This window comes from Boleophthalmus pectinirostris, unplaced genomic scaffold (genome assembly GCF_026225935.1).
Source record: "Boleophthalmus pectinirostris isolate CB_2022bp ecotype Guang Dong unplaced genomic scaffold, ASM2622593v1 HiC_scaffold_6, whole genome shotgun sequence".
NCBI lineage: Eukaryota > Metazoa > Chordata > Actinopteri > Gobiiformes > Gobiidae > Boleophthalmus > Boleophthalmus pectinirostris.
This window is the reverse complement of record NW_026571447.1, coordinates 27,423,017-27,444,655: the sequence shown is the minus strand read 5'-3', so window position 1 is coordinate 27,444,655 and position 21,639 is coordinate 27,423,017. Positions and strand designations below refer to the sequence as shown.

At 38.0% G+C, this 21,639-nt stretch overlaps 4 protein-coding genes across 9 annotated transcripts in view; 1 reads left to right on the top strand and 3 right to left on the bottom strand.

The window, feature by feature from the left end:
• The window catches only part of adam22 (ADAM metallopeptidase domain 22), a 71,760-nt gene extending 68,296 nt beyond the window's left edge, over positions 1-3,464 (bottom strand). Inside the window, exons 1-2 of the mRNA XM_055163763.1 lie at positions 3,371-3,464; positions 2,998-3,158 (exon numbers count right to left, since the gene is read on the bottom strand). Of these exons, the coding sequence (XP_055019738.1) occupies positions 2,998-3,158; positions 3,371-3,464 (255 nt within the window). The remainder of the gene's footprint in view (positions 1-2,997; positions 3,159-3,370) is intronic.
• A 530-nt stretch (positions 3,465-3,994) lies between these two features.
• dbf4 (DBF4 zinc finger) lies at positions 3,995-9,349 on the bottom strand. The gene is made up of 12 exons (XM_020928086.2): positions 8,873-9,349; positions 7,553-7,707; positions 6,829-7,008; positions 6,534-6,584; positions 6,389-6,458; positions 6,205-6,281; positions 6,063-6,105; positions 5,945-5,990; positions 5,743-5,868; positions 5,365-5,470; positions 4,997-5,112; positions 3,995-4,918 (listed from the first exon to the last, which is right to left on the bottom strand). Exons 1-12 carry the CDS (start codon positions 8,919-8,921, stop codon positions 4,213-4,215), a joined length of 1,725 nt encoding a protein of 574 aa, XP_020783745.2. The 5' UTR covers positions 8,922-9,349; the 3' UTR covers positions 3,995-4,212.
• A 316-nt stretch (positions 9,350-9,665) lies between these two features.
• On the top strand, positions 9,666-12,674 carry slc25a40 (solute carrier family 25 member 40). Of its 3 annotated transcripts, XM_020928035.2 has the most exons (10): positions 9,677-9,903; positions 10,056-10,156; positions 10,242-10,301; positions 10,371-10,477; positions 10,603-10,670; positions 10,747-10,871; positions 11,330-11,613; positions 12,011-12,092; positions 12,185-12,259; positions 12,340-12,674. In XM_020928035.2, the coding sequence occupies exons 2-10, from the start codon at positions 10,063-10,065 to the stop codon at positions 12,462-12,464; spliced, it is 1,020 nt and encodes a 339-aa protein (XP_020783694.2). In that variant the 5' UTR covers positions 9,677-9,903; positions 10,056-10,062; the 3' UTR covers positions 12,465-12,674. The 3 variants fall into 3 exon arrangements, with proteins under 3 accessions (XP_055019550.1, XP_055019549.1, XP_020783694.2); XM_055163575.1 differs by having other exon boundaries at positions 9,666-9,831; positions 10,242-10,477; XM_055163574.1 differs by having other exon boundaries at positions 9,667-9,903; positions 10,242-10,477.
• Positions 12,675-13,398: 724 nt separating this feature from the next.
• rundc3b (RUN domain containing 3b) lies at positions 13,399-21,638 on the bottom strand. 4 transcript variants are annotated; one of them, XM_055163570.1, is made up of 12 exons: positions 21,473-21,638; positions 21,275-21,382; positions 20,474-20,654; positions 19,756-19,871; positions 18,641-18,774; positions 18,162-18,247; positions 18,002-18,091; positions 17,310-17,390; positions 16,432-16,606; positions 15,530-15,687; positions 15,109-15,255; positions 13,399-14,065 (listed from the first exon to the last, which is right to left on the bottom strand). In XM_055163570.1, the coding sequence occupies exons 2-12, from the start codon at positions 21,288-21,290 to the stop codon at positions 13,960-13,962; spliced, it is 1,290 nt and encodes a 429-aa protein (XP_055019545.1). In that variant the 5' UTR covers positions 21,291-21,382; positions 21,473-21,638; the 3' UTR covers positions 13,399-13,959. The 4 variants fall into 4 exon arrangements, with proteins under 4 accessions (XP_055019545.1, XP_055019546.1, XP_055019547.1 ...); XM_055163571.1 differs by lacking the exon at positions 21,275-21,382; XM_055163572.1 differs by lacking the exon at positions 21,275-21,382 and having other exon boundaries at positions 21,591-21,638.
• Between the last annotated feature and the right edge of the window lies 1 nt (position 21,639).

Sequence of the window (21,639 nt, the reverse complement as noted above, 5' to 3'; positions counted from 1 at the left end):
CTTTAATATTATTTTTAATCATTTTTGTGGACTATTCATGGATTTCTGGTTCCTGTAATTGGCTATTTTATCTTTTTGCAATAGTTTTGAGATTTGAGATTTAAACAATAATAAATGTTTCATAATTCTGGATGATACTGATAGCTCAATTATTTAATTTACATACATCTTGACAAAGCTCTTTTAGAATCAGCTCAAATCTTTCAGGATTCTTTAGAAATCAAAAGAATCCTGATAAAAGTTGGCAGTTCAAATCCCACTCTCAAGATAAACATTATTGGTAGAGCAGTCACAAGTTGGCGGTGTGATTCCAGTTTCCACAGAGGAATACTGCTGTTGTGTCCTTGGCCAAGACCCACCTTGCCCTCAGTGTCTGCGTATGAATGGTGTATGAATGTGTGTGTGAATGGATGAGTGGTTCCTTGATGTACGGCTCTCTGAGTGCCTTGAAGGTAAAAAAGCGCTAAACCTATATAAGTGTGACCAAGTATACAGAACAGTTTCCAAAGTTACAAGTCATCACAGTAATTATGAGAGGTGGGACTAAGTTGTTGTTTTGAAAGTCTCAAGTAAGTCTCAAGTCTTTGACCTCAAGTCCAAGTCAAGTCAAAAGTCAAATACAGGCAAGTCTAAGTCAAGTCTTGAGTCACTGGCCCATAAGTCCAAGTCAAAGTCCAAGTCATCTGCTTTGAGCTTCAAGTTATTTCAAGTCTTTAAACTAAAGCACTAAATATAGCTTAGATTTTTGCAATTTATATGACTTTTAAACTAAATTGTACTTAAAAAGTCAAGGTATTTAAGAGTTGTAGAAATGTAAATTTTTTCTTTTTAGTGTGAATAATTTGGTCAGAACAGAAAGAATTCAGATTTAAAAGTCTGCACTGAAATGGAAGGATCATGTTCTACGTAGTTCCCTCTGTTTTACTGTATTGTATTGTATATTACTGTAAGACATTTGAGGATACCGCATCACAGTACTTCAGTTACATCCATTTTTTAGGAGAAGCATCAAGTCTTCTCAAGTCACAGTCCAAGTCAAGTCCCAAGTCACTGTCCTTCAAATCCAAGTCGAGTCCCAAGTCGCAGGCCATTTTATGAAGTCCTAAAAATAGTGACTCAAATCTGACTCAAGTCCAAGTCATGAGTTGCAAGTCCCCACCTCTGGTAATTATATCACTCACTGTGTATTAAATGTGTATCACCATATTGCCCAGCCCGGTCAAAAGTATTCAAAATGGAGCCTATAAACAGGAAACTGAAAGCTATGAGTGGGGAAAAAGGTTGGCATGTGTCTGCGTTTGGGCATCGAGCTGCACTGGCCAGAAAAAACTGACACACGATACATCAAAGTGAATATTGAAATAGTCTGAGGCAGATGGTTTGCTGTTGTTGTTTACATCTCGTGCTGGTTCTCTGGGTGAGGTGAGCGGCAAAGAAAGGGTTAACACCTCCAGGATGCCACCATCTGTACCCGCCCCCCCTCACCAAAGCCTCAATAGGAGAGCCACACAAACAAATGGCAGCTTCACGACAGCTATAATTGACTCGTCACTGGAATGAACCCAGCTCGCGTGGTTTTAAAGTGAAACTAAACACTAAGTCCACTTTTTTCACTACTAAACTGTATATATGGTGTTTTAATTGCATTATCTACTGTTCCTACAGCAACTTTGGTACAAACTTGGCACATTTGCAGCTTCCTGGTCAAAAACACCTATGTCTAAGTGTGTGCTGCCTTCAGTGGCCTCTGCAATTTCAAGTACTATGTGACATCACGCAGGACTGCCTTGGTTACAGCCTGGTGTTTCTGATTACAAACACCTTGCTGCAGGGGCGGAGTCTGAACTGTAGATACTTGTTAGACCAGTCACACTGTTCCTTAGACCTCTGATCTTTAATCCTCCAGGTATAGGCTCTTTTCACGCTTACGTCACAAATCAATAAGACATCTGGAAACATGCAATGACAAAGTTACCGACACTGGGATCGCTGACTGACTGTGATAAAACCCACTGAAGTAAATGTGATCAGTGGTAAAATAAAGACTGCATACGTATGTGCTTGGAATAATCTGGAATTTGGCACCCTCATCTCTTCTAATCACATTTATCAGTGTACTCGGAGTTGTGTGTCAGTGGGGAAATTATGAAAACTGAGGTATGGGTGTAATTATTGATTAGCTGAACAGAACGGAACACTACAATGACATATAGATGAAGAAAACTGGACCAATTCTCATTTTTCCTAGATTTTAGCAGACTTATTACAGTGAACAAAGCCCGCCGGAAGTTGACATCGCATGTTTCTAAACGTCTTCCTGGTTTATGACGTAAGCGTGAATAGAGCCTATTGCCCAGTTCAGAAGCTCTAAGAGTGTGGCCGTGTATAGGTATTTTGTTCCACTTTAAAATCAGACAGAGCATTGTGTGTATGTTACTATTCCTTATAATACTTTTGACAAAGGATAATAGCCAAAACATTATTGAAATAAATAATTAAACAAAATGGACATCTGTCAAGGGGGTGCACTGTGCAGTTTTTGTTTTTAGTAATGTTGTTAGTAATATTTAATCACAATGTCATATTTTTGTGCATGATTTCAATACAAATGCCGATGAATTGCTTAAGTAACTTTGATGCACAACACAACAATAAGGTTTCTAAGGTTGGAATGGTAAATTGAATTAGTCTTCATAGCTTTTAATTGAAAAAAAAAAAAAAAAAGAAAGAAAGAAAACAAAAACATAAACATGGTCGTAGATACATGTCTAGTTTTTTGGTTTATTTTGACCCACATAGCATTGCACTTATAAATGGCGACGCTCTGCTGCCTAAAGGATAATGCTCTTAAATATCTGATCAAATTTTCCAAGACGAGACGAATGAACGCAGACGTGCACGGGGGCGGAACTAATTCACAATATTGGGTTGGACTGGGGCATCCTCCCTCCCTCCCCTCCCTTCCTCCACAGACAGGGATGTGAGATGTGGGTGTACCTGCGAGGAGCCGGAGCCGTGTCTGACCCGGGTGCTGAGCGCGTCATGACCGATCTGACTGTGGTTGTGTCGGCTGTAGAGCAGGCGAACCGGCACCGTGTCCTCCTTTACAATGAACCTGTCCGAATTACGCACCGATTTCAGGCGCGACAAGGCGTCTCCTAAAAAGAAAAAAAAAGAATATCATTCAAAACAAGCACCGCCATCACAACGAATGAAGACGTTTCCTTTGATAACATAGGCCAGTATAGGCTGTTATGATTATGGCAGTGACTAGAGGAAGGTAAACAAATAAAAATACACGATTTGGGTTGAGCTAGTTAAAGCAGAAGGCGTGATTTTAATGTTTTTAAACGTATCACTTATTCATTACCATTTGGTTCAGTGGAGGTTTGGTGAGCGACGCGCATCATCCCATAGACGCACAAAAGGGAAATCCACCATCGCAGACGCAGCATCTTCTCCATCTCCCTTCGTCTCGGTCTGTGGAAACGAAAAGACAATGCGGTAATCCAGGCGCAGGCTCGCGAGGTCCTGCCTTCGCTAGGGGAGCACACGGTGGTCTCTGGTCGCGGGGAGAAAGCGGCAGTTCCTCCGGTTTGGGGCCATCGGGGTCCGGTAGCCGTCTGAACGCGCCTGGAGCTCGCAGAGACGCAGCAGCAGCACAGGGAGAGCGCGGGGGGAGGAGGAGGAGGAAGAGGAGAGGATGGGACACCTCCTTAACCCTCCGTTGTACACGATCTGCGCTCACACCAAATCACAGGCGGAGTTACGTTCAAGGCTTGAATTTACTCGTCGGTACAAAATGATTTTTAGTATGTTTACCTTTGTCTCAACCTATTTCAAGATGTTAATAATTGTTCAAGGCGTATTTCATTAAATTTTATCGCAAAAGCTTTAACAATCACACATTTGCCCATTTTTTATTTTACACACCGGTTATTTAAACAATATAGCCTACCTTTAATAGTATTTATTAAAAATGTACATCACTGCATTCACCTGAACACATTGCACTTTATTATCTGTGGTACTAGTCACTTTATCGAGTCATCTTATCAGTCATTATATTTTATTTTGTCTTTCTCTTTCAATCTTTAATCGCAGTCCACAAAGACACACAGATGCATTTCACATTCAGATCATCAGGGCCTTTAGTACATTCAAATATACAGCAGATTCAGTTTGTGGGTTGCTTTGTTTCCCTTTGGTGCTTTATTCAAACCCATGAAATTCCACGTCCATATCGTCACTGTCCTGAAAGAGCTCACACAGTCTCGTCAGGCCATCGCTCAGCTCCACACTCAGACTGGTGACCAAAGGGATGAGCATTTTCCGTCTTTTACGTTTATAAACTTTAATTTTTCTCTTGATCTTCTCCTCAGGAACAAAATCCTCAGATGAATGCTCTTTGAGTGACAGACAGTTTTCTCTTGATTGTTCATGCACTAGTTTTCCTGCAGTGCATAGAGCAGGCTCCTGTTTAGTCTCTGCACTGGTCTCATTTAATATGAATCTCCTCGACAAAGTTTGTGCTTCTGGACTGTGGCTGTGTGAGAGATCTGCTGTACTGACGGCTGTGCGAGGTGCTGCACTGTCACCTGTAGGGGGAGCCAGTTCTTCCTTTCTGTGAGACCTATGTTTTTCTATATTTGAGGTGAGGGTCTGTCTACTTGGTTGTTTGTGTTTAGAGTCTGAAAAAGTGCATTCTTTTCTTCTTTTCTTTATTGTATGACCAACAGGAGGCGCTGCACTGGAGGTTTTTAAAGCAGGTATTGAACTCTGCTCTTCTCTCCTCTCACCGTTTTGAGATTGATTCAACTCAAGCTTCATAGCAGAATCATCTCGGTCCACAGCTCTTGACGTGGTTTCCACAAATGGTCCTGGAGCGATCAGGACTGATGAAACACTACACTTTGGTCTAAGAGGCAAAAAATAAAAGATTAGCATATTATTTACTGATGAGATCAGTACAGGAAGTGATGCAGTAAATACACACCTTTTAAGTTTAGATCTGATGGGGGTGAACTTACAGCACATGGCTGACACCAGTTTGTCCACAATTAAATACTCGTCGCTTTTGGCAAAAGTCTGGTGTCGATCGCTCTGTAGATGCTGGAAAAATATATAACACTAAATTACCTTCTATAAAGAAATATTCAGATACTGAAACATTATGACTTCTTTAAAGCTTCAGTAAGTGTTAAAAAAATTCAACCTGCTCAAGACACATGTATGCATAGATGAAAACACGGATCATATTAATTATTCAGTTACTTCATTTAGTAAACAATAAGAGATTTCAGTCATAAACTGCATTTCATGACTCAAATATGAAATCTTGGAGCAAGAAAGCATGACACTTACTGCTTTGATGTTGTCATATTTCACCAAACAGCATTCACAATATCCTCCTTGTTTCTTCTTCTTTCGTTCATTCGGTCTCTCGTCAGAGGCTGAAGCTCTCGCTGCTCTGTTTCAGAACACAGTTTTATTAATTTAATTTAGTATGGTAAACTACTCAAGGTAAAGACTAGAAAAACTTCACGTTTGACATGTCACTATGTATTTTACAATCACTTAAATAAGACCAACTGGTCTAAAAACAAGATTATCAAAAATTGGTAATGTATCCATGTGCGACCACAGACTCAGTATGCACCTGAGGGAAACACTGTACCCCTTTTACAAGTCAGCTGAGTGTTTTTTGATGTCTGATGTTACTTTCAGCAGTGGTTTAAATACCTTGGACATTGGACCTTGTCTCCAGCAGCATCTTTGTTCTCTAAACAGAATGGAGTGCAGGGGGGGTGCGTCGACAGGTTGAACTCTGGGACATTTGTCAGTCGGAGGTAAAATGGACGATAGTGTCTGAAAAAGACAAAATATTATGATAATTTCATAATGATCATACAATATAATCAGCGTATTACCAAAGCAGCCGTACCTGCTTGAATCTTCAACTTTGACAAAGGGTCTACTTATACGGCCCCCTAGAATTTCATTTGAAAACATATTATTAAAAAAATAAAAAATGTTAAATTATAGCCAAAATCAAAGATTACCTTTGGACTTTTGAAAACCATGTTTTGTTGACTCCTTTTTTACCTAAAGTAAAATCAGAAATAAATTTTGTCTAACTATAACGCAACAAACAACATATGGATATTGATCAACTACAGTATACTATATTTATATATGACTCACATTTGTTTTGGCAACTGCTGGAGCAGGTTGCTGACAGGAAATGCTCTTTTTCTTCTTTTGGACATAAGACATTACATCTAAAAACATGATGTATTACCATCATTAAATTGCTCATTTATTTTATTTGTTATAAGATCACAAACAAAATTCTACACAATATAAATGTAAAATGTTGAACACATACCATCTAAATAAAGGATTTTCACACCCCACTCCAAAGCATTTGAGAGAATCTTATTCATCTGAATCCTCTCCTAAACAAACAGAAACACATCAGCTCAAAGGCCCAGGGGTCAGTGACTTGCATCATTAACACCAACTTCACAAACCTGCTCCTTCACCACTTTCTTCACCAAAGATTTTCCTCGACTCGCGGCAACCTGCAAAGAAGCAACAGTGAAGTCATGAGTTATAAATATTTTCATATAATTATTATTGTGGTGCAGGATTCATAACTTTGACTCAGTTTTCTGAAATGTATCCAAGTAGCAAAAGTTTTTATTTTTGAAAATCAAGGTAGTATCAGAATCAGAATAAAATTTCTTGCCAATGTCAGTGAAGAAAATTCACAAATTGTGAAAAACTGCTTTTGCTCATATAAAACAAAAATGGAACAAAACTTACGGTGTCTTTTTGGAGCTGGGAGGTGCTCTTGGTGCTGTCGCCAGAGCAGAGCTGAGGGGAACTGGGCCCAGACTCTGGACTTGGCACTGGAGAGTCCTGCCTCAGACACTGCACATATTTGGCTTCTCTTTTATTGGAGACAAGATACTTTATTTCTTTACTGAAGAATTTTTCGACCGTCTGCAAAACAAAGCAGTAAAAGAGGAAAACTATTGGCATTTGTTGTTGTTATTGCTGTTAATTATTTGGTTGTCGTTATATATATCGACTTCAATAAATCACAGATGATTCTTTTAGGGGTCAACATTTATCGTCTGTACCTTTTCATGTACTAGTGGTTATGTTTTGTGGCAATATGAAAAGATTTGAGCTGTAGAAGGTTGAATTAATAATTTCCATGACTCACAGACACAAACTAATCATTCAAGTCTTGCATTCAGCTATTTATTCATGTTTACTGATGTTTTATTGAACAATATTGTACATTTAGAATTTTTTTTGTGGATAATTGTACTTTGTGGTTTGGTTTCAGTATTATTGTTTATCATCTAAATTTTCAAAATGTGTTATTGTGACAGCTCTAGTTGTTGTGATCATATTAATATCCCAAGATTAATTCTAAGTAAAAGTTAAAATATGGAAAAAAAAATAGACTCGCTCCTTTCATGCTGAGTTTGGTTCTACAGTAGTTGACAGATTAATTGAAAAGTCTGCGTGGTCTTACCCCTCCTAATAATATGATGTCACTTTCTAACGTTTCTGCCACTTTATTAGACGTTAGGTCCAGGTAAAAGACTTTCCCCATGAACGGTTTGGGTCTAGGAGTTTGAGGGGCACATGGCGTCGCTCTCGTCTGGATCAGTGCTCGTTTATCACAGTCTGAAAAAAGATACAACAGACTACATTACTACAGTATACACAGAGGTACCATTACCAATTAAAACGTGGCTCAACAATTTGGAATTACAGCCTCCTTTACCCCTTATATTTTTCATTAAAGGTGCACTGTTTATCTTTTCTGATGGAGGGTCTGCCACCTATTTGTCTCCGTGGAGATGTCAGTGGAAAAAATGTCAATATTCGGATAAACATATCTGGTGACACCATCAGACCAAATTATAGGGAAGATCAGCGGACAATGCGACTCACAGTAAAACTGCAGGGTTTAAGAGACATTTCTGAGCACTAATTATATCTGTAAATTGATGAAAATGAATGCAGGATGGACACTTTTAATGCCACATTGCGAAAATTCGAGGCAAAGCAATAATATCTCCATGGAGACAGGGAGGTGGAAATTCCTCTGTCAGAAAAGTGAACAGTGTGAATACAATACCTAGCAATGCCTAGCAGTATAATTACGACATAATATTCATCCACTGATTATGTCACTATAAATCAAAACTACCAGGATTTTAAGCAAAGTATAGAGTGACCAAATGTTCTCATTTACCAGGGACACTCCCAGTTTTGAGCCCTGTGTCCCCTGTTCCAGCAGATTTATCCAAAACCAGTGACTTGTCCCAATTTCCCACAAGAAATGTCCCAGTTGTCCCTATTTTTGACCAATTTGATCTATACCAGGCCGAAACTAAGCCCTAAATCAGGACTACATTAAGTCTAAATCAGGCCTAAACTAAGCCCTAAACCAGGACTACATTAAGTCTAAACCAGGACTATCACAATTCTTGACTAATCTGATCCCTGCCAAGTGCCAAGAGTAAAGAAAATAAATTGTCATTTGTTTAGCCAAAATAGAGAAAACCGTGTTTACTAATGACCATAAAGAACTGCAGTTAGAAGTCCCTCAGATTATGGCTGACAAGAAAAATGCACAATGTTACTCGCTTTTATTTATACCCAACATATTTTGTATCAATATGAGGCAAAGTAGTATCAATACGAACAAGTAGTACGCAAGTGTGAGCTGAATGTAATGTAAGAGTAGTGGTAGTTTAAAAATTTAACATTAAATCATTATTTGACAGGTTGATCAATAAGACAAGGATAATGTTAAAAATAAGAAATATTATGAAGACAATACCTGGCAGCCCTCTCTTGTTGTGCTTGGGCTTCATGATATTCTCCTTCATCAAGTGTCTCCTCTCTCAGCTGCTCAGGGAGTTGTAAACAAAAACACGCCGTGGCAGAAAGTTCCGATGAAACATTAAAAACAACCAACTTTGACATAAGTACCAACAAGTAAAATATCCAGTCAAGAATTGAAAAGTTGGACGCAAATGTTTTTTTAAAATTTCCGCTGCGTAACTTTAACTCTCGTCAAATCCCCTCGTTGTTGTTGATCACTGTTAGCTTTGTAGATTAGCTTTATCCGGTTTACTTGCGCTACAGAAACCCAAAATAACATCTTTATAACTGGCTAAAGCCGAGTCATTACGGTCTTCAGATGGGGGCAAGAAAAAGTTGGTTTTAAGGAGGAGAAAACATGTGCATTTTGGAAAATCTTCAACACAAATCTCCCGTTTAGTCCGTTCCCGCTTTAACTGAATCTAGAATAGAAAGTGTGTTGCCAGGTATGTGTGTATCCTCCACGAACAAAATTTGACTGAAACGTTTCACTCTTTATATCTTTTATGTGATTTTGATGTAGTTAAACAATACACTCCAATGTGTTACAAAAGGACTAGTTTTCATAACGTGTTGATCATGAATTTTTACTTTTTATTTCTAGAATCCGAAAAGAAGAAGTTATCAAATCTGGCAACATTGAAAGGTTGTCCATTTTGTGCGACTGCGCAATGTAACGTCAACAAAATATCTGGATAATGGATTTTAATATATTTTATCAATTAGTATCACCCTGTACATTTGTATATAAACTCAAATTGATTGGGCCCTAACAACATTTGCATTTAATTTGATAATAATTTTAAAGCTCAGTTTTAGCAATAAATGTGTAATATCTTTGGATTACACACGAGGGCGGTAACATTGGGCAGTCGATAAGGAAACGCAGGAAGCAGATGCAAACGTGTGTAATAGGTCAGTCACACTACAAATAAAATTATGAAAACGAGAGAAATGCGCGTATTAACACAAGGACTCCTTTAACCGGTGCGTTTTTATTAATCATGTATTTGTCCAAATTACACGAACCGGGGCAAAGTACTGTTGTTTTCATGTCATTCAGTCACTGCATGTGCGTACTGCTCACTTAACATATGCTCCTGGCGTCTCATTAACCTTGTATTAATTGGGTTTTACAGTGACAGAATGAGTTGTCAAAGCACAGCTTCCAATGATAGAATTACTCCTGTCCAGCAAATGATGGCATCATGTTCTGGGGCCATTCTCACATCTTTGTTTGGTAAGAAAATAGCAATATCATGCATAACATGTTTACAATTACTTAATATCAATTGACTGACTGACTGACTAAATGTTGTTTTCAGTCACTCCCTTAGATGTTGTGAAGATTAGACTCCAAGCACAGAAAAAACCATTCCCCAAAGGTATTTCTCTATTTTATATATCTATAAGTTTGGTTTGTTTCACTGTTGACTGTTATAACTTTGATTCAGGGAAGTGTTTTGTCTACTGCAATGGACTCATGGACCACATATGTTTGTGTGTGAATGGAAACTCCAGGGCTTGGTACACAGCCCCTGGTCGCTTCAGTGGCACAGTGGTAATAAAAAATATATACTTGTAAACTCAGTACTTTCATTATAGAAATTTGGTTACTATAAATTTAATTTATTGTATTTTATTTTGATAGATTATTTTATAACTGTGAGCTGCTTACTTTTACAGGATGCTTTTATTAAAATAATACGTTATGAAGGAATCAAATCTTTATGGAGTGGTCTTCCTCCAACTCTGTAAGCTTAAGTGAAGTTCTTGTGTTATTTAAGTTTATCAAAAACATCCATTTTCATTTTCCTGTATTTTTTGCAGAGTTATGGCAGTCCCAGCCACTGTAATCTACTTCACATGTTATGATCAGCTGTGCACGGCTCTGAAGGCACGGATGACAGATCATGCACAGGAAGCTCCTTTGTTTGCTGGTGCAATTGCTCGTGGTAAATCTTTTAAGATAAGACAAACTTTAGTAATTCCACAACGGGGAAAATCACTTATTGTTAGCCTCTATCATGGCTTTAAAGCTACCATCTGTAAGTTTATTAGATTTTTTTTTTTACCAGTTAATGGCAAATGTGAAGCCTGTTACCCCCTCCCCCTTTTGTTCAGGCTCAGCTGTGCTCTCGTGTCTTGTTGTCAGGACAGTGCTGGCACACTCTATCAGACTAGCGGTAATGTAGATAGGATGTAGTGGTGATATGTGAGAGTACAACGGGGCAGACAGACCAATCTAACTACAGATTATAGCTTTAAAGTTAAAATCGAAACTTTTTGAAAAGTCTAAGGAAAGGAAAGAACAGGAAGCTGAAACCCATGAATACTTCCAGCCCTACCAAAAATCATACTTTCACAAATTAATTCATCATACCAACTGTGTCTCTGCTCTCCTTTTGCATAGTTGGTTCAGCGACAGTGATCAGTCCACTGGAGCTCATTCGTACAAAGATGCAGTCACAGAAACTGTCCTATAGAGAGGTGACAGACTGTATTCGATCGGCGGTGGTGGCAGAGGGGTGGAGGTCGCTGTGGAGCGGTTTGGGTCCCACTCTCCTCAGAGATGTGCCCTTCTCTGCCATGTACTGGTACAACTACGAAAGAGCCAAAGCTTTTCTGTGTCAGCACTATAATATCTCTGAGCCAACACTTAGTATCAGCTTCATATCGGGAGCTTTGTCTGGATCGGTAAGTTATTTAGTTTATACATTGCAAAAAACTGAATCACTATGAGTTAAATGGCTTTAGAATAACTCAATAGAATTAACTCAAGTTGAACTTGATATCAAGGGAAAAGCTTACTGATTTTGATAACCGCAAAATAAAAAAAAACAGTTACACACCAGAATGTAATTATTAACACAAAATAATTGTGGTTTCTGTGATCAGTTTCATTCTGAAATGGTTTAGGAATGGTACTGATCAAAATGTCCTTGAAACAAGTACAAAAATCTTAAGTGAAAGCTACTCAAAGCAAGCCATTATTCTTAATCCAAGCCATTTTGATTTATGTATATATTTCTTTTTGCAGTGAGCACAAAACCTTAACAGTTAGTTTGACATTGATCCAAGTCTTATGTTTCAGTTTGCATCAATTGTTACACTACCTTTTGATGTTGTCAAAACAAGAAGACAGGTGGAACTGGGTGAACTGCAAGCCAAGAACTGTAAGTATGATAATTATAATAAAGTTTAATGATTTTGTCCTAATATTGTAGTTCTGCTGTTGGTTTACCTTTTCTGTCTCTTATGTTTACAGTGTCGTGTCAGGGCTCGACTTTCAGATGTATGCGTTTGATTGTGGCGGAGCGGGGCTTTTCTGGGCTGTTTGCTGGTATGTTTAACCACTCAAAAACACTATCCTAATTTGATCAGATCATATATGTGTTTCATTTTGTTGTTGTTTTCCACCAGGTTTTCTGCCCAGGGTCATCAAAGTGGCTCCTGCCTGTGCCATCATGATAAGCACATATGAGTTTGGGAAGGCTTTTTTCTGTAAGCGTAACCTGGAGAAGTCATTACAATCCAGCAACATCTGATTTTTAGATTAATTAAATTTAATACCACTCTACAAAACCCTATCACTGACTACTAACAATGTTAGGAAAAGAGAAATATGCCAAGATCAATAAACTATGTGAAAAAAAACAGACATATTTAAGAAATGTATAGGATTTATTTATAATAGTTTTATGTTCACATTTATATTTTTTGTTGGACAAATAAATATTTTCATATGTAAAGCAAAACAGCAGGTGGCAGTATGAACATTTATTCCCTGTGTTTATACCGCACGCTCTTTGATTGTGTTACCTTGTGGAGATTCAGTCTGTTTCAAGAAGATGAGTTAAAATGTGAGAAGAGGACTTCCACGTCTAACCTGTGCATAATAACTGACTAAACTATTAAGTTATTTTATAGTCAGAAGATTTTTGCTTTAAACCAGGGATCTCCAGCCAGTAGGGCTTTACTCCTTTCTAAGTAGCTCACAAATATTAATTCTTCGTATGAAGCTTGCCAATTTTGATCTATGTTTGCATAACTATCTAATTAAAGATTAACTTGGAACTGAATTTGAACTAAACATTGACTAGACCAAGAACAGGACCAAACAAAGTCTACGTCAACACTCAGACGGGCTTGGACCAAAAGTAAACACGTCACCCTTAAAGCGGCTCATTTTGCACTAAATCATAATTTATGAATTATGAAAATAAATGTCCTTGTAAGAGTTATAAGGGGGAAAAAAATCAGCTCTCAAGAAATACAGTAACTTCCATTTACATTTTGTAAATTTTTGTCTCATAAAAGTATCTGTCAACGGAAAAGGTTGGAGATCTCTGCTTTAATATAAATGAATGCTTTTTGACAACCTAAAGGCATAATTCTGCAATATAAAAGTATACTGCTGGTTATTGGTAAGAAACAAATGCTGAATATTCCCTGACCATTGCCAACAGAATAAAATATTTTAGATAACATTTCGTCATTTGTTTGCAAACTTTTGAAATGGCATAGAAATATATTAGCCAAGTTACGTAATAATTATAGTAACCCATAATAACTGCTATATTATGAATTACAAGAATAAATTATGGCTTAATTCAGGTGCTTGCATTTACTTCTTAATCAAACACTGAGGCACATAACTCAATGGGCTTTAAACAGATAACATTGGTGCTTAATTTAACTAATAGTAACAAAACATAACAATTTTGCGGGTAAATATGATAATTCAATAATTCATAGTCCACTCAACAATCAATATAAATAAGAAAAATATGAAAATGTCAACATTCAGTAAATTAACCATTTAACACAATCTGAAGCTTGTACAATTGATAAATATTAAGACAGATTTCAATGGCTTTAGCTAAGGAACTGTGTATTCTTCAGTGGTCCAGTTGCTTCTGATGACCAGGTAAGGCAAACTTGTTGGAGCCGCACACTATGTTTAGAAAAGCTCTATTTGCTACCTGGCTGACAGTGACACAGTTTTATTGCAAAAAAAAAACAAAAAAAAAAACCCTGCCTTCACTTACTGGTATCAGAATGGGTTAAAGTTGCACTTGATGGCTGGCTTTCTAAACACTTAAACTGTGGTGGTTCCAGTAAATTCTTCAAACTATGAGAAGTACTCCTAAAAGAAAAACAAAGGTCAGTGAAAGAACATTATAACCTTTAAATTATAATAACCAGTGTTGTGAGTAACGCGTTATAAAAGTAACAAATAACTGTAATGTGTTGCTTTTTGCTGTAATGCAGTAATGTAAGGCATTACAGGGGGGAAAAATTGTAATATTTTACTCGGTACAGATGTCAGTAACGTGCATTACAATGCTTTTTTAACCTAGATTGAAGTGGTGGGTTTTAGTTTTTCTTCATACAAATTCGTAAAATCACTGTGATATCAGAAGCGGTGAAATGCCATCGTTACGGTTCCAAATGTCAGGATGGGCCCAAAGGTGCCCTGTAGACCGTCGGGTGACTGTGGGCGAAAGGACCGTCGCAGAACTCCACGCTTCACAGGGCTAATTGCAGCTGATGCACGATCGCTCTTTGCAGACACCCTGCTCCACAGGCTCGGGGTTCTCTCTGTCCTAGATTCCAAGATTAGTCCTGGTTTGGTCCTGGTTTAGTTCTCGTTTAGTCCTGGTTTAGACCTGGTTTCATCCTGGTTTAGACTTGGTTTAGTCCTGGTTCAGTCCTCGGTTCAGTCTTGGGTTAGACCTGGTTTAGCTCTGATCCAGTTCTGGTTCAGTTCTGGTTTAGTCCTCGGTACAGTCTTGGGTTTGATCTAGTTTAGTCCTGATTCAGTTCTGATTCAGTTCTGGTTCAGTTTTGGTTCAGTCCTCCTGGTTCAGTCCTCCTGGTTCAGTCCTCCTGGTTCAGTCCTCCTGGTTCAGTCCTCCTGGTTCAGTCCTCGGTTTAGACCTGGTTTAGTCCCAGTTCAGTTCTGGTTTAGTCCTGGTTCAGTCCATGTACGGCGCAAAAGTTTGGCATCTTCGCCCAGTTATTTTGGCAAGAGTTAAAAGTAATGCAATTGCAGTGTAATGCCTTACATTTTAAATACAGTAATATTTTAATGTAACAAATCACTTTGAAATGATGGTAACAAGTCATAAATAACACATTACAGTTTTTAAGTAACTTGCCTAGCAGTGATAATACATGTTTACTTACTTTTCCCACTGTCCCATGCTTTTCTTATAAAGCAGCGTATCCAATGCAACAGCGTTTGTGTCGAGGGCGTGAGGAGAGGGCCACTGGTTTGTGAGGTGGGCCGTCAGCTCCCGCCTGGACCGCAAGTCATTATTTTTGAGTATCGTCCTGAAGATGAAAGACACATTGAAATAACCAAAGAAGAATTCCTTTGCTTTTTAAAGAGGACTCATCATGATTTTTCAGGTTCATAAGTATAAGGGGACACTTAATTGTCTCTGTAGGGAAATTGGAATTGAACTATAACATATTAGGTCATTATTTTATTTAATTTTAGCAGCCCCCTCTATATTAAATATCATTGGCCTATAGAATGGTATGATATCATCTGAAACCCGGCTATTGCCTTTTGCTAATGTACTACTGTGCTTCCCTCACTCACAGCTGGTCCTGCAGCTCCAGTATGATGTACTCCAGCTGCTGTTTGTCCATTGTGTGACTGAGCTGTGCGTCCGTCAGGCTCTGTTCCAGGGCTTTGCTCCGGGACACGGCTTCAGACAGCTGGGCCTCTCGCAACCGCACCAGCTCCTCCAGATAACCCTAACAAACAAACAAACAAGGAGCTGTCATATTTATTCTGTTTACAGTAATATTGCAACATCAGCACTACAGATTAACTGTGGATTACACATTGGTAAAACAGTATTATATGAAATTTGAAATTGTGACATCACCCTCTGATAATCTGAAAAGTTATCGTGATTCAGAGTTTTTGTTTGATGCAGACATACATGCGGTTTACTGTTCCTCACTGAACCCCCTGCCTTTGTCATAGTCTGCGTGATTGACAGGTGTATTTAACCAATAAGAAACAGCTAAGGAAGAAAAATCTTTTAAAAGTGGACAATATAGCGCTTATCCATCTTCAAGGCACTACAAGCACTTCACATCAAGAAACCACTCAAACATTCACTCACACATTCACACACCAGTGTATGCAGACACTGGGAGCAAGTTGGGTTAAGTGTCTTGCCCAAGGACACAACAACAGTATTCATTGGTGAGAGCTGGAATATCACCACTGATCTGTGGATCAGTGGATCTGACTGCTCTACCAACTATGTTTATGTTAAGAGCGAGATTCGAACCACCAATACTCTACCTACTGAGCGACTGTCTTTTATACTGCCCTAAGATCTGCCTTCATAAATTGTCAAATCAAATCAAAACTGAGGCTGTTATTGTAAAAAACAAAATGTATCAACTTAATCAGATCTAAGTAAATAAAGGTAAAATATATAAAAATATTACAACAGTTCCTCCACATTGGTACATTACCCTTACCTTTTGCTCAAGGGCCATGCGGTATTTCTGCTCAAAGCGTTTGCACTTGCTGAACAAGGAGCTCTGTTCAGTGAAGATGGAGGCGGCTGTGGCGGTTCTGTCTGGAGTGCTGCTCTCACTGCCGCTGCTCCCCATCGTCCTCATCTCCTCCTCGTCACTGCTGATGCTGTCTGCACTACAACACCACACACAGTTTCAGACACTACATTTGATTTGGTAACACTTTGTAATAACTACCCCTACTTGGCCTTGCTTCATAATGGAACAAATTGTTATTAAGAATGATTCTGGCTTAGTAACTTCTTTAATTAATACACAAACACTAATTTATTACCCCAAGCCTTAATCATTCCTAATTAAATATCCAAAGTGAACTAAGTTTTTGATCATGCTTTAGACTAATTAAGATGTAGTTATTCTAAAGTGTAATCTTTTTTGTATTTAGTAAAATAAAGATTTTGTTATCTGGACCTGTTGAAGACATCTCGCCACTCATCCAAGCGGCGTCTTCACTTCTGGTGTTGGACCACTACCTCATATATGTCTGAAGGGAGAAGCCTACTACACTGAAACTAAAACACCCAAGTACAATAAGTGTCAACTACTTCTTTAAATGAGTATCTTGAAAAACAAAAAATAAAAAAATGTGCAATTAATGAAATTTTAGACCATGATTTTGTCATATCTCATCATCAATGATCAGTTTCGAGCTTTCTAATCAAGAGATCCACAGCACAGACTCCATAGAAATCAAATAAAGGTTTCTGGACTTTCTGAGAGAATAATAGTTTAACATTTTTGCATTGAAAAACCATAACACTGACGTCTTATCTCAGACCTTCTGCAGCGAGTTTAGAGAGTAATTAAAATCCAAATACCTCTGAACGAACTTCAAATATGGCGTGTAATCAATGACCGCAGGACAACTGCCATCCAGAGCCTCACCTTTCAGACAGAAACTACAAATACAAATCACAATGGGGTGGTTACATTTTATAAGTGTACAATGTGGTGCGGGAAAATAAATGATGAATATACCTCCTTCTTTTACATGTAATTTAATAAACCTAAATGTAATTCATTGTAATAGGGTTAGTGTTCCCATCAGCTTTGGTCTGTGTGAGTGGGAGCTTGTCTTTAAAGAAGAACGGAGCCAAGAAGGAAGACTCATAATATTTTCTCAGATTATTTTACCATAAAGAATCATCTACAAATCATCATTTCTCACAGTAACTGGATGTATCAGAGTCTTCCAGGCAAGTCGGAGTTTAATCCAGGCTATTGCATTAGATTGTTGGCACCGAATGGTAAAATGATTAGATTTAGGTTTAAAATTGCTATCACCAACTCTGCACCTGGGGTCATTTTCTAAACAGCAGCGGAAATTATTATGTTATTATGATTAGCAGTAGTAGGATTATTATGATAGATTTCTGGCTCTGAATTTGTTGACTGACACTCTCATCTCTTTACTCACATTTCACATAATTGTTCTGTAATAAAATGAAGTAATCAAAACAATAATTCAAAAAATCTAGATAAAATGGTCAATAAAAAAAAAAATTAATACCTGAAGTCTATGGTGTTGAGGCCGATGAGTGTGTCTGCTAACAACGCTGCTTCTTCTCCCAACATAATTGCCCCGTCTTCATAGAATCTCCTGCAATAAAATTAAATATTTAAATTGTGTTTTCTGCGTACACACATTTAAAGACAGTAATTAAATGTACCTGGTGATTCTGAGGTCTCTTAATGCAGAGGAGATGTATTCTGCAAGTCTTTTTTCCATTAGGACTATTCTGATCCAAGCTCTGCCCTGAAAACAAACCGTAAACATTAACATAGTTAGAAGAAAAACTTACACTTTATACAAATACACACAGAAATACACTTTATCCAACCTCATGTGGGTGTAATTTATGACAAAGCGAGTTACAAACCTATTTCTTTTGACGTTTTGTTATAAGGAGTGTCTTGTAGTCATTTCTTTTTTCCAAATTTAGCATTATAATTATTGAGCACAACATTATTATTATTGATTAAAAAAACAGTCTGGTGCAAAAATATGTGCATTTTATTGGCTGTGTGTTCATAATTTTTAGAGAATAAACAAAACAACAAACAAAAAATCAAGTGTCTTTGCTCTTTACAGTAGAGACATTTCACACAGAGTGAAAATCAGGAGGGTGTTACATATTTGCGAGCGCACCTTTGCTCTGGAGGACTGCACGTTCTCCATGCTCTCGATGCTTCGGATGCAGTTATGAGGGACTTTGTTACAAGCCACTTTAATGTAATCCCAGAAACTACGAGGGCTTTCATAACCAAACCATGTTGTCTGACCTGGAGAAAAAACAGAAGAAGATCAGCACATAGAATAGGCATCAACAAAATTCATTTTACTTATGAAACTTTTCTGGAAAACGTGCTTGTCTTCATGGAGATGTTATTACTTTGCCATGAATATTCCACATCGTGACATTAAACTTAACCACCAGTCCAATAAAAACACATGTAAATTAATAAATATTTGATAGCTATTTTAATGCCCTGGTGTTGAAATAATGGCAAAGCATTTCTTATCTTTGGAGGTATGCACGTGAAGTTACTGTGCTGGTAATAACTAATGCATGGAGCCAATTACATGGGCGATGTGCACTTTTAATTGCGGAGGACAAAATTAATCCTTCGCAATGACATCACGCTGGGGGTGTTCTGCTTGCATGTTTATGACAGGATGTTAAGATGTTAGCATGGTGACACGATGCACACAAAAATACAAAATGGATTTAAAGCTCATTTACGAGGTTTTATGGTGCTTAGGTGTTTGATTTTCAACAAAAAGGTGAGAGTGACCGTTGTAACGCGACAATAGATTGTGACTATAACGTTATTGGAGAGGCTACTTGTTTAGCCTCACTTCTTGTAGTTTTAGATAAGCCCAGTTTTTCTGGTCAGATTGTGTCAACATAAAGCTCATATTAAAGACTAACTTGAGTATCAGAGCTTTATTTATTCATTTATTTATTTAATGAGACAGGGACAGTGCACAATTTTTACATAAACCTTCACAGGAGAGATGCATTATACCAGGTTGTAGCACCAGTACTAATTTTCACCTGTAGTCCCTGGGCAGGTTCAGTGATTGATTGTATTTAATTGACCTTAACTATCAACTGTTCTTGGAGACCTGTGTAGCATGTTTTGGGTTTTGGGTTAGCTTCAGACAGAGCAGTGTCTACAGTTAGCGTCACACCCCCAGGGAATGTTGTCAATGATGAGCTGTCAAGTATCAGTAAACAACAAACAGTGTGATTTCTTTACCTTTGAATTTGTGACAGAGAATATTTTCCAGGATCGAGACAAAGTTTGTAAACTCTGGAGATGAGTCGTCTATGGTCTCGAAACAGGAACGGTCCAACAGTGTCTTAACAGAGAACCTGCAGGTAAAAATAAACATTTAATTTAGTTGTGCAATGTTATTTTGGAAAAAATAATCATATGAACGATAACTTCTATAGCCACTTTATCTCTGCTAGGTAATGTATTATTGTCTAAGTAAAACTAATGGTCCATTCAGGTTTATTCAGTGTTTTGTTGAGTTCAAATTAAATTAATCTGGGATAAGATATTTTATCACTTGTCTTATTTCTCTTGTGCTGTACTGTTAATGCAATTTTCTCGTTGTGGAACTAAATTATTTGTCATCCTATCGCCTATTATTCATAACCCCATTCATATAAAACTGCTAGAAGGACATCTTATATTAATCAATCATCTATGCTTATCTCAGCCTATTTAAATAAACTGGCGTATATTTGCTTTAAACAGAGGACTACTGTCAACCATCCAAATAAAACCAACATTAAATACGATCAAATGCATGTGCAATATTTTAGAATAACAAAAACACCCGTGCAGTTTAGGCTGTGGAGCTAAAGGGCGCTGCGCTTTGAATCAATTAAAAAGCTGAACAAACCAGTGACCATGACCTAAATGCGCTGGCCTGTTCACTTCGCCATGATGACCGAGGCTCCGGTACCTGCACACGGTGAGCAGATTCCTCCTCTCCACCACTGCGCTTCTCCCGGAGGCTGCCTGGTTCTTGCGGACGGGATGTTGCGACGCCATCACTCCGGGATCGATGCGTGGTTCTGGGGGTCGGTGTCTCTGTGCGCAGCCTCCGGTCCACCACCACCAGGAGCCGGTGGGTGTAGCGCCCCCTCCCCACACAGATAACGTGAATAAAGGTTACGCACGTACAGGAAAATAAAATGGGAAAAAAAGATCATTTAATGATAACTTTTTCATTTAACAGCAAATTTCACTTCAGTCAACCAAAAAATGAGCATCTATGAATTTAAATTTTGGACCAAATTATGTGTAAAGTTGCTTTAGGATGACACCTAGTGGTCAATAAAAGTACTTACAAGTCTAAATGAGATAGGATATAATAAACTGTTCATATGTCTAGAAGTACATATTTAGCCTATGCTGAAGTCTAACTCAGATTGGGCTATTGATACTTTACAGGTTGCCATTGTGCTCTTGAGCAAGACACTTATAACCACTTATAAGCCTGTGTTTTTCAAAAGTATACTTGTTTAGAACTACAATGGGAATGATGTTGTCCACTTTTAGACATGCCTTAGCCCTAGATTAGACCTGGAATAATCCTGTTGATCTGGTATTCGGAGAGTCTTTTCTTTGGTGGTGTTTGGTGTGAAAAGTTTTGAACCGTGTGTAGTTCCTTAATGCTACCTGTTTGAGAAAAAAAGTTAATCATTTTATGTGGATGTTTAACCACCTATACATCTACTAAATAAATAGATTACACTGAAACCTGTATTGTGAGTCATTCACAGTGACCAGCATTCATCCACTCTCTTCAAAACCACAAGACTTGCTACATAGTCCTGCATCCTGATAGACTATAGCAGAGGCCTCCTAGCTTTTTCAAACAGAGAGCTTTTCTTATACACACCAAAAATGGCAGTGGTGATAGGTATGTGATGATCTGAGGGTGGATACAATGGCTTACGAGTTTCAGGTTGGAAACCAGGATGATTTATGATGATGACAGAAACTTGTTGTTGGTCTAACTGATTTTCCAGCAAAAAATTATAACTTTTAAAGGAGATTTCTATTTATGCACTCACTGAGGAACCTGAGAAGAATCTGAAAAAACCTGAGAGGATCCTGCTCAAA